Source organism: Sporisorium graminicola, chromosome SGRAM_16 (assembly GCF_005498985.1).
Source record: "Sporisorium graminicola strain CBS 10092 chromosome SGRAM_16, whole genome shotgun sequence".
NCBI classification, from domain to species: Eukaryota; Fungi; Basidiomycota; class Ustilaginomycetes; order Ustilaginales; family Ustilaginaceae; genus Sporisorium; species Sporisorium graminicola.
The window spans coordinates 399,850-411,559 of record NC_043726.1 but is presented as its reverse complement, the minus strand read 5'-3'; the positions used below and the strand labels follow the sequence as shown (position 1 = coordinate 411,559).

General features: G+C 57.6%; 4 protein-coding genes across 4 annotated transcripts; 3 read left to right on the top strand and 1 right to left on the bottom strand.

Annotated features, from left to right (window-relative positions):
* Nucleotides 1–160: 160 nt before the first annotated feature.
* Nucleotides 161–4,027, top strand: EX895_002757 (uncharacterized protein; the record flags this gene model as incomplete). Its single annotated transcript, XM_029883355.1, has 1 exon — nt 161–4,027. The coding sequence occupies one exon, from the start codon at nt 161–163 to the stop codon at nt 4,025–4,027; it is 3,867 nt and encodes a 1,288-aa protein (XP_029740390.1).
* Nucleotides 4,028–4,299: 272 nt separating this feature from the next.
* Nucleotides 4,300–4,906, bottom strand: EX895_002756 (uncharacterized protein; the record flags this gene model as incomplete). Its single annotated transcript, XM_029883354.1, has 4 exons — nt 4,300–4,312; nt 4,427–4,512; nt 4,597–4,746; nt 4,838–4,906. 4 exons carry the CDS (start codon nt 4,904–4,906, stop codon nt 4,300–4,302), a joined length of 318 nt encoding a protein of 105 aa, XP_029740389.1.
* A 499-nt stretch (nt 4,907–5,405) lies between these two features.
* EX895_002755 (uncharacterized protein) lies at nt 5,406–8,045 on the top strand (the record flags this gene model as incomplete). The annotated part of the gene is made up of 1 exon (XM_029883353.1): nt 5,406–8,045. One exon carries the CDS (start codon nt 5,406–5,408, stop codon nt 8,043–8,045), a length of 2,640 nt encoding a protein of 879 aa, XP_029740388.1.
* Nucleotides 8,046–8,373: 328 nt separating this feature from the next.
* EX895_002754 (uncharacterized protein) lies at nt 8,374–11,595 on the top strand (the record flags this gene model as incomplete). The annotated part of the gene is made up of 1 exon (XM_029883352.1): nt 8,374–11,595. The coding sequence occupies one exon, from the start codon at nt 8,374–8,376 to the stop codon at nt 11,593–11,595; it is 3,222 nt and encodes a 1,073-aa protein (XP_029740387.1).
* Between the last annotated feature and the right edge of the window lie 115 nt (nt 11,596–11,710).

Genomic DNA, 11,710 nt, shown 5'->3' with positions numbered 1-11,710 from the left:
AGCGGACCCTTCTTTTTGTCGCTCCGGCCTTTCCGCCCAAAAATCTTTTTGACTTTTTTGACTTTGTCGCTCAAGCCATGATCAAACGCTGACTTATCCTTTGCTACCATCACCTACTACCATCAGTCGACCACACTGGCACCTGCGACGAGACGAAAGGATGGCACCGCAGGCTGCAAGCTCGTACATCTCGGCAGCGTTCAATCGTGCCAACCACATTGCCGATTGGGCCAGTGCTCCTGACAGCGTCATTGCCTATGCTGCCAACAAGTCCATTGCCATTTGGGACAGACCAGGCCACCCATCCTCCGCTGGCGTTACGCAGCTACTACCGACAGGCTTTTCCAAGACCATCACATGCCTTAAATTCGCCACTTTGCACAGCATTTCATCCCATTTATGCATCGTCGCCGGATCGGCCGAAGGAACGATTGGGGTGTGGGCTTTTCGAGAGGACCGGGGCTGGGCAAAGTCGCTCACGATCCAACAGGCACACCAAGGCTCGGTATCTACCATCGGAGTGCTTCGCACCTCCCACGTCTCATCTGATCAGCGCCCGATGATCGTGTCTGGTGCTTCCGATGGCCTGCTCAAAGTATGGATGCTGGCCGATGACCTTTCGCAACCGCCGGCGCTGGTGCAGACCGTGGATCTCAAAGGTCGATTCCCTCTCGATGTCTCGCTGTTGGTGCTGCCAAGCCGCAGTGCGCCTCATCTGATCATGGCCTTGGCAACTACAACAAACAAGATCGACATTTACACCTCGAGTCTCGCCGCCAACCAGCTCGAATTCCAGCAGAAGCTCTCTCTAGAAGGCCACGAGGATTGGGTCAAATCGCTAGATCTCTGCAACACCTTTACCGCTGCTGACGAGCAGCAGCAAGACGACACTGTCATGCTGGCAAGTGGATCTCAAGATTCAAGCGTCAGACTGTGGAAGATTGCTCCCGCAGACCCAGCCGAAGCGACGACGTCGTCAAAACAAGCACGGGCCTCTCCGACAGACGACGACTTTGAGCAGATGGTGGCCAAGATCGAATCAGATCGCGACACAAAGGCCGGGGAGATCTCGAATCGCGCCCATCCTTTCGACATTGAGCGAGCAGACGGAACCAAACAGACCTGGGCCATCACCTTTGACGCCTTGCTCGTTGGACATGACAACTGGGTTACCGGAGTGCGCTGGCACCCAGCTATTCCCGCTGCAAAGGGCCGCCTTGCACAGCCTGCCGCGCTCCTCTCTTCCTCAGCAGACAACAGTCTCATCTTGTGGACGCCTTCTGGTCAGCTGTCCGAGGTCACGTCTCTGTCTCCCTTTGCCGCCTTTGACTCGAATCTTCTCTCAACGGGAGGTGCACGTCGGGCTCGAGGACCGACCATGCATCACATCGCCTCTTCCATCTGGATGCCCTCGCAGCGATTTGGTGAGGTAGGCGGTGCCAGCAACTTGGGCTTCTTTGGTGCTTTGTGGCTGCCAAGTCCATCAGCCGCACCTGCCGCTGTCGACCCCGAGCAGCCCGTCTCTGCCGTTGCCGCGCATGGCTGGGGAGGCTCGGCCCACATTTGGAGTCTCACCCAGCAAGCAGCATCATCGTCGAGCCCGCAGTGGCAAGTCACTGACCCCGTCACTGGCCACTTTGCGGCCGCAAGATCTGTGGCATGGGAGCCTTGTGGAGAGTACTTGGCCAGCTGTTCTGACGATCAGACTACACGCTTGCATGCGCGACCTATGCAGAAGCGTGGGCAGCGCCTACACCCACGTCAAGCTAAGTGGCACGAGGTCGCACGTCCTCAATCGCACGGCTACGACCTGCATTCCGTCTCTTGGCTCGATCGGCTCAACTTTGTTTCGGCCGCCGACGAAAAGGTGTTGCGCGTCTTTGCCGCTCCGCGAGGGTTCGTTGGCACCGCTGGCAAAAATGGTCTTTATTGCGCAACGCTAGGCTCTGAGGCCGAGTCGCGGGCCGCATCTCGTCCCGTTGCAGGAAACGACGTCTTGCTCCATCTGTCGGTCGATCCACGAGCCGGTCTTCTCGCATCGGCAAAGCGACACGGCGATCTTATCAAGAAGACCGTGCAGCAGCGCTGCAAGCAGCAGACCGATGCCGTCACTGCTCTTGTGTCGTCTGCTCTCTTTCAAAGGCCCTTTGATCGTCTCAGCTTTAAGCAGATTGAACTCTATCTCAAATGGCTCTATGCTCAGGCCTGGAGTGTTGCCGTTCAACGCGGATTGATGCTCGCCAACATTACGGTTCTGCTCGTTCCCGATGCTTCGACCGCTAGGGTTGCCAGCCGTTTATACAGTGAAGAGGTTGAAGTTCTGTTGGATGCCGATCTCGACAAGGGTTCGGCAGCGACGTGGCGAGACCTTGGCGTCGATGTTCGCAAGGTCGAGTCCGACATCAACCTGCAGGAAAGTAGCGAAGCAGTCGGTCGAGACGATGGCAAGGGTTTGACGTGCTACCCTGTTGTCGCGTTGGGCGGCACTTTCGATCATCTCCACGTCGGGCACAAGATTCTGCTCACCATGGCAGCGCTCATCGCTGACCGTGAGATCATTGTTGGTGTCACCGACGATGCCATGCTCACCAAAAAATCCAATGCCGCCCTCCTCGAACCCATCGGCGAGCGCATCGCCACCGTCAATGCCTTTCTCAGCCTCGTACGCTTGCCCTTTGCGCCCCTCAACCAGCGCGTAGTCAAGCTCGAAGACGTGGCCGGCCCTGCAGCTACTGAAGCTGATCTACAGGCCTTGGTCGTCACGGACGAGACCATCTCTGGGGCCGAGTTCATCGACGGCAAGCGCAAAGAGAATGGGCTTTTGCCGCTCCAGAACTGGGTGATCGGCGTCGTTGGCAGCGAGGGCCAGACCGAGCTGCAGGGGGATGCCAAGGCGTTGGCCGAAAGCAAGATCGGTAGCACTGCAATCCGTAAGTGGCTCTCCGCACAGGGAGCACGCCGCATTCAGGCTCTAGAGACTGCGAAACGGCATCGCGTGTCTCATCAGCTGCGACTGTCAGCAGACAGCCAGGAAGCGGGGTCGGGCCCAAACAAAAGCGAGGATGTCTCTGCACGCCCTGTTGGAGCCAGTGTGCCGCCACTGGGACTCTCAAATCGCGCCGTGTTTGAAGGATCTAGGATCGAGGAAGCCCCCTCAGCGAGTGGACAGCCGATTGGATCAGCCAAGGAATCGCTCTCTGCTGTGCTGCGTCAGCCGCCCTCGGAAGAACAGCTTTCGGTCGAGACGCTGTGGCCCGAGCTGGAAAAGCTGTACGGACACGGTTACGAACTGCTGTGGGTGAGTGCCAATCCGGCCAATCCCACAGATGGAGGGCGAACGACGACGGGCGGACGCTTTGTTGCTTCGTGCTGTAAAGCGACGAGCCAGGACCATGCCGTGGTGCGCATCCACGACCGCGCTCAGAACTGGCGAGAGTGCGCCGTGCTCGAAGGACACACGCTCAGCATTACGCGCATTCAGTGGAGCATGGATTCACGCTTTGTGCTCACCTGCTCGCGGGATCGAAGCTGGAGGATGTTCGAAAGGGTGGCTGCGTCGAGCTGTGATGGCGAGGTTCGATTTGTGCCGTTCACAGGCGAGCGCTCGCATGCTCGCATCATTTGGGACTGCGCCTGGTCGACGGACATTGCCCGGCCTTATGTTTTTGCTACGGCGTCGAGGGATAAGACGATCAAGATCTTTGAGCTGGAGCTCGAGAAGGCGGCAAGCGATAAGCCTTTTGCGCTGTTGCAGACGGTCAAGTTTGACGAAGCACTCACGTCGATTGCGTTTGGAGCTGATCTGGTGCTTGCCGTTGGCAAAGAGGATGGCGGGGTCGAGATCCTGCAGCGAAAGTCGGCGCAGTCGCAAGAATGGACGACGAGCCTGAACGTGCCAGATATGGCATCCGAGCAGATCAACCAGCTCGCGTTCCGACCCGCGGTGCTCGACGACGGAGACGACGCAGTCCTGGCCTCTGCTTCTGAGGATGGCATCGTTCGTCTTGTCCGGATTTCTGGGCTCTGAGTTGGTCCAAGAGGCGGGGAGGGAGCGTAATCGTACCCGGAGATGGCTTGAGCAACCCCGAGTGTACGAGAGACAATCCGAAGTGTGGTTTGCAACAGAAAATCGAGCCGAGTGTGTGCAGAGCGACTGAGACAGAGGTGAACGTGACAGACAGATTGCAGAAAGGAGAGACTCAAAGGACATGAAACCGAGTGTGGAGGTGCTAGTGTACAAGAAAGGAGGTGGGATTGAGACAGTCGAGCTAGATGCTGGTTGACTTCTGCTAACCAGGCTCAACGGCCGTACCTGTGAAAGTGAGAAAGGACGATTTGAACAAGAAACTTGTCAGGATCAACGAGGACGAGACTCGCGGCAAGGAAAGCTGACAAGCGACTACTAGAGCACAGATGTAGTACGTACTTTTGGAGTTCCCATTCTCTGTTGTCGAGTGGGCAGACTTGGCGTGTCTTGAGCCAGCGCGAGATGCAGTGGAAGTGAAAGGCGTGCTGTTGGTTTATGCAAAAGGCAAAGGGTCATCGTCAATTGAAGTCCAACAGGGCAGTGATGAGGAAAGGGCGTTGACTACACACATTGCATTGACCCCAAGCGACGGTGCATTCTTCGGTGGTAGCCGAGCCCTGGTTGGCCTGGCATTCGATGCATAGGTCCATGATGTGATTTCTGCAGATGGCACAGTTGTCGACAACAATGTCCCAAGACCAGAGACAGACAGCGTTCCACTGTGGTAGCAATGTAAGCAAATGGTGCATTGAAAAGCGAGGTCAGCCATCCCTTGTCTGTCGTTCCTAGTGCCAAGGCGCAATTGCGTACCTTTTTGACCTGGAAGCGAGGCTGCTTTGTGGCGGGAGAGTCGACCTCCATTGGTGCGTTTTCAGCCATTGTGTGTGTTGAGTATGATCACTCAACGATACTGCGATGATGGTGATGGCAGAGACGAAAGAGTGATTCGCAAAGTGACAAACGACCTTTCCGGTTTGCCGCACTGACTGCGCTTTTGCACAGGTGGAGGCGAGGGACGCGCGCATCGGGTCCTGCCCGATTCAGATAATGCAGGTGGGCTGCTCCGTTCAGGGTCCAAATGCACGAGAGCTTCAACTCAGCACTCGCATCCACTTTCGCGAGTGCCGACAATCAGCCTTGAGATGATCACGTCCATCCTGTCCAACACTCTTGACACCATCACCCTATTCCCTCGAGCTGCCAAGATGAGCTGAGTGCTGTCACCGTCACCGTCTCACCCATCCGGTACAATCGATCCGCCCAAAGCCTTGTGGCCATGCAAGTCATGTGACACGCCAATCGATCGATTGCCGCCGGTGCCTTTCTCTTGTAGGCTTTAGTTCATCGACTCGGTTCCCACGCCACCGTGTCAACTCAGATGGCGTCCACTTCAACTTCAGGCCCGCTGCGGCCTAGCCAGGCTCCATCTCGTCACTCGATCAGCACTTCTGCTTCGCCCTCAGATCGGCTCAAGAATGGTGCGCCACCGCCATCCTCGCGAACACATCAACCCATCCCCACTCGTGCCAAATTGAAGCATGCCGCTACGGCTCCTTCGGCATCAGCTTTGACCAACACAGTGTCGTATGCCTGTCATCATTGTCACCAGATGGACACTCGATTCTACTGCGAGCCATGCCTCGCTTCCAGAGTCCAAGCGCACCACACCGAGATGCGCAGGCTTGGACTCGCTCGCGACAAGGCCAAAGCTTCTGTCAGCCAGCTTCTGTTCGATTCCTCCAGCTCGAGCCTCGATGAACCCCTTTTCGCGTCTCTGTCGCAACCAACGCAGATCCACACCATCAACGAGAATGCGCTCCCAGATCCCTTCGACATCAACGTTCCAGAGCCATCCTCGTCCTCCGATGCATCCCATCCACTCGTTCTGCACTCGCTGATCCAGCTACGAGCGCAGCAGGCGACGGTTCGATCGCGGGTTCAATCCATTCATCAGTGCATCTCCGAGTCTCAGCATGCCCACCTTCAAGGCCAAGAAGCACTCAAGGAAAAGTTGGCTCACATTGCACTCCGAAAACAAAATCTCGCAAAGGCCTGGTCCGCACTCGAAGGCTCCTCGGCACCCGCCTCCGCCTCGGCTGCTCAGCGCTCTCGTATAGCAGCCAAGTCTCGTTGGCTTACTCACCCAGCTGCCGATCACATCGATGTTCCTCTCGTCTACACCGACGTCTACACCCACTACGAACGCCAGTCGGACGATTCCAGCAACGCCACCCCCTTGGCTGCAGATTCGACTCAACATCAGCTTGGTGCAATCCTCACTCGAGCTCGTGCCGACCTTGCCTCACTCCAGACAGAGGGTGTAGCCGTATCCGCCCAACTTGCAGCAACCAGAGCTGCTCTCGCCCGACAGGCCTTCACTCTCTATTCCGTCTCTCCTCCGGATGCCCCGTCCTCCAAGCTGGCCCAGCCTTCGAGAACACGCCCACTCGACCTTTCTGCCAGCAGCTCCGTGGCGCAGCGCATCAGCCGACTTTCGGAGCGCTACATTCCAGGCGCCTTTGGGATGGGTCCAAGCAATTCGCCCTCTACTCCCGTCCATGTTCGCAGCCCTCACCACGACGCAATCTCTGCCGCTCGACCCCCTAGAGCTTCTCCTGCACCGTCGTCGACGCCGTCCTCCTCCAATAACTGGACGATTACGTCGCTTCCACTGCCGCTGCCCAGCGATGCACGTCGCTATCCACGCGAAAATGTCAACGGCGCTGTTACGTACGCTGCTAACTTGATTCAACTTGTCGCTGCCTACCTCGGCGTCGCTCTGCCTTTTTCAATCGAGCAGCACAAGGGCAGGTTGGCCATCCGCCCCGATCCACTGTGGGATGGCGGTGGCGGCTCGAGTGCCAAGCATCTCTACCTCTCGTCGAGCGCATATACTCACCTCACCGCCTCGCCTTCCCCCGCTGCTCGACCTTCCAAACTCAACAATCTTGCAGAGTCCACCTACGGTCTGGGCGCATCGACTCTGTCCACCATTGAGTCGTACATCCATCTTTCCTCGGGCGCCGCACTGCCATGGGGCTTGTCGTCCACCGCAGTACATTCCTCCAAAGCTGGCAGCGGCCCGGTCAACACAGACGCGGACACTGACCAACATCGCCGATCGGAAACAGAGGCACGCTCGACTTCCAAAGCCAAGCCGGATCAAGCTGCAAAGTCGTTTGTCTCGGCGCTCGTCATGCTTTGCTACAACGTCGCCTATCTTGCCACCAAGCAAGGCATCAAGCTCGACCTCGTCGCGGCTGCAGCCAACCCACTCGAGCTTCTCAGCAGAACCATGCAGCAAGCCGAACTCGGTCGTCTCGCGCATGCCAATTGCATTCGTCCCTCGAGCATCCAGGACCTCAGCTTGACTAGCTTGGATTACGAGCAGCTTGCTCAGATCCTGGAGCCCAACAATGCAGCTGCAGATACCTATCAGCGTGGTGTCTCCAAGAACAACTCGCACAAGGCCGCTACTACACCGCGTCAGTCGCTTTCGAAACCGACCAAACTGCCAGCCAAGATACTTGAACAGAGCTACGTGGATGTTGGCGAAGCAGCAGCCTCGGTGCTCGACATTAAAGATCCTGGCTCGCAGCCCGCCGCTGTTCGCACGCCCCTGAAAAGGACGGAGAAGCATCCAGAGTTGAGCGCAGCCCGAAGAGGCACGCGAACAGATACGGTGAGCAACCTGCAGAAGCAACGAGTCGGCGCAGATACGCGCCTTGGCTCGCCGACGCCTCCGCAGCCTCCTCCCTCGCTCGACTTTTTACGTCAGCGCGGGCGCGATGCCTCCCAAGCGAAAGACGCGCCATCGAGCAGGGATGCTCTATCGAACAGGGATGCTTCCCATCGCTCGAATGCGTCGCACACTGTACCAACCAAGGTCGGCCCTGGTGCTGTCATTTTCAATGGTGTCGAAGTGGGCGTTGGCAACCTGAGCTCGCCCGAATCGGCGCGAGGGCTCGGGCCCAAAGCTCGCAACCTGCCCGCTGATGAAGGCTGGGATCTTGTCTAGTCCTTTTGCATGTCTCTGTATTATCCTCTCCGTGAATGTCACCTCTCGCACTTGTGCTGTCCAGCAAACTCCTCTATGTTGTTCACGCTTTGAGGCCATCCAATTCCGTATGCAGTAGGCGGAAACAGGGTCCAACGTGTTTTCCGCGATCCGAGCTTATGTCCAAAATTTCTAGAAAGCTGAGTCGATGCGACAGATCTCATCCATCCTCTTTCCCTCCTTCCTTCTTGCTACCACTTACATCTACTATACAGTTGAAAATCTGAAGAGCCAACAGAGAGCGATCGCTTCAACGCTATCGCCCTCTGGTCTCAGGAATTAGCCGCCAATGCCGTCCAATGCCGAGCTGCGGCGCTGGATCAGCGACAACAGCATGCGGTTCTTTGGACTCTCGCAATCGTCCATCATCGATTTCATTCAAGTGTCTGCCTCTTCAGCATCAACCCCCACCGACCTCTTTCAAAGCCTCATCTCGCTCGGCCTTCCCTCCACCGATGAGGCGCGCACCTTTGCCAACGAACTCTACGCACGAGTGCCTCGAGCCAGTCAAAGCAACCCCCGACCCGCCAGTTCGACTCCGCCTTCGACCAAGGATGTAAAAGGAGATGCGAAGAGCGGCCAGAAGCGCTACGGTCTGCTTTTGGACGAAGAGAATGGCGAAGAGGAGCTTTCCATCAAGCCCGAAAAGAAGAAGAAGAAAAAGAGGGACGCCGGCTCGCGAGACGCGGAACGTCAACCCGACTCCCCACCTGCGACGCGACGCTCTCGATCTCCCAGTCCACGCCGCCATGCATCTGCATCCGAATCGGACCAAGACTCGAGAGAGCGTGCGCGACTCAAGGACCTCGCGGAGCGCGACGAGTTCGCTCGACGCATTCGCGACAAGGACAAGGGCAGCACGCGCAACGTGGTCGAAGACCGCACCTCTGCGCGCCTCAACCCCGAAGCAGCCGCGCGGCGTCTGCTGGCCGAAGACGACGACGCGCGTTCCGCAGCCATGCCCAGTCTCCGCGACCGATCTAGGCAAGAATACCTCGCCAAGCGTGCGCAGCAACGCATGGAGCTGCTGCGCCTCGAAATCCAGGACGAAGAGCGCTTCTTCCGCGGACTCAAGATGACCAAGCGCGAGGAGCGAGACCTCGAGTACAAGAAGGAGGTGCTTCGTCTTGCGGAGGAACGAGCTCGCATCGATGACGGCGATGCCGGCTATGCGATGCCCGAAGACTATATCACCGAGAAAGGCAAGCTTGATGTGGCCAAAAAGGAGCAAGCGCTGTACCAGCGCTACAACGATGCACGCTCCGAACGGCTCGCCCAGCAGACGCACGTCACGGACGCCGAGCAGTTTGAGAAGGAGCAAATCGACCGTTCGCGCTACGTCCCCGAACCAGCCAACGAAGCGTCCAAGGAGCTCGTCGAACAGTATGATTATGTCTTTGACGAAAGCCAGACGATCCAGTTTGTCGTCGAATCGCAAATGGCCGGCACGTCGTCCCACGCGACGAGTGCTAGGGATAAGCTGCTGCAGCAACAGATTGACGAGGCAGAGTCCAAAGCCGCCCAGATCCAGGCTACGCGCGAATCGCTGCCCGTCTACGCGCTGCGACAGGAACTGCTCGATGCCATCGACGAGTATCAGGTGCTCATCGTCGTCGGCGAGACCGGTTCCGGCAAGACGACGCAGTTACCACAGTTCCTGCACGAAGCTGGATACACTAAGAACGGAAAGAAGGTCGGATGCACCCAACCGCGTCGCGTCGCCGCCATGAGCGTCGCAGCCCGTGTCGCCGAAGAGATGGGCGTGCGTCTCGGCCGCGAGTGCGGCTACAGCATTCGTTTCGAGGACTGCACCTCGGACGACACGGTGATCAAATACATGACCGATGGTATGCTGCTTCGTGAGTTTCTCACCGAGCCGGACTTGAACTCGTACTCTGCACTCATCATCGACGAGGCGCACGAACGAACTTTGAGTACAGATGTGCTTTTCGGGCTGGTGAAGGACATTGCACGCTTCAGACCGGACCTCAAGCTGCTCATCTCGAGTGCTACGCTCGACGCCGAAAAGTTCTCCGAGTTCTTCGACGATGCGCCCATCTTCAACGTGCCTGGACGCAGATACCCCGTCGACATTCACTACACTCCGCAGCCCGAAGCCAATTACCTGCATGCAGCCATTACGACCATTTTCCAGATTCATACGACCCAGCCGCGCGGCGACATTCTCGTCTTTTTGACGGGCCAAGACGAGATCGATGCGGCCATGGAGAACCTGCAAGAGACGAGTCGGGCGTTGGGCAACAAGATCGCCGAGCTCCTTGTTTGTCCCATCTACGCCAATTTGCCGAGCGAGATGCAGGCCAAGATATTCGAGCCCACGCCGGAAGGTGCGAGGAAGGTGGTTTTGGCTACCAACATTGCCGAGACGAGCATCACGATTGACGGGGTGGTGTTTGTGATCGATCCCGGATTCGTCAAGCAAAACTCGTACAATCCGCGAACGGGCATGTCGTCGCTGACCGTGGTGCCATGTTCGCGCGCCTCGGCGAATCAGCGCGCAGGTCGAGCGGGACGTGTTGGCCCAGGTAAGTGTTTCAGGTTGTTTACCAAGTGGGCCTTTCGAAACGAGATGGACGAAAACACGACACCGGAGATTCAGCGCACCAATTTGGCCAATGTGGTTCTGCTGCTCAAGTCGCTCGGGATCAACGATCTGCTCCACTTTGATTTCCTCGATCCGCCGCCGTCGGATACGCTGAGGCGGTCGTTTGAGCTGCTCTACGCGTTGGGAGCGCTCAACGACAAGGGCGAGCTGACCAAGTTGGGACGCAGGATGGCCGAGTTTCCGGTGGATCCGCAGCTGTCGAAAGCGATCCTGGCGTCCGAGACGTACAAGTGCACCGACGAGGTCCTTTCGATTGTATCGATGCTGTCCGAGTCGTCGGCGCTGTTCTTCCGGCCGAAGGACAAGAAGATGCACGCTGACCGCGCGCGTGCAGCGTTCGTACGCACGGGTGGAGACCACTTTACGCTGCTCAATGTGTGGGAGCAGTGGGTGCAGAGCAACTACGACCACCAGTTTTGCATCGACAACTTTGTGCAGCCCAAGGTGCTGGCGCGCGTGCGTGATGTGCGTGATCAGCTGGCTCAGCTGTGCGAACGCGTCGAGCTGACTCCCGAAAGCAATGCGGATCCGTCGGACATCTCGGGGATTCAGCGGTCCGTCCTGGCGGGCTACTTTATGAACACGGCGCGCATTCAGAAGGGCGGCGAGGCGTATCGTGCCATCAAGCAGAACACGACAATCCACATTCACCCGTCGAGCTGTCTGTACAAGCAGATCCCGCAGGCGCCCTTTTTGTGCTACTTTGAGCTGGTCGAGACGAGCAAGAACTTCATGCGCCAAGTGATGCAGATCAAGTCCGAGTGGTTGCTGGAGGTGGCGAAGCATTATTTCACCAAGGAAGACGTTCAGGATGAGGGCAAGAGGAAGGTGTATAAGGGTCAGACGGCGAGTGCAGCTGCTCTGGCACCTGGAGCGAGGGGATGACGCGGGCTGGAGGGGGCAACATGTCCATATCAACATCGCACAATGAAATTGGGAAAAGGATATGATTGCGTCACTAGCAAAGACACGCCGAACTCGAGATGTGCGGCCGAGTGAT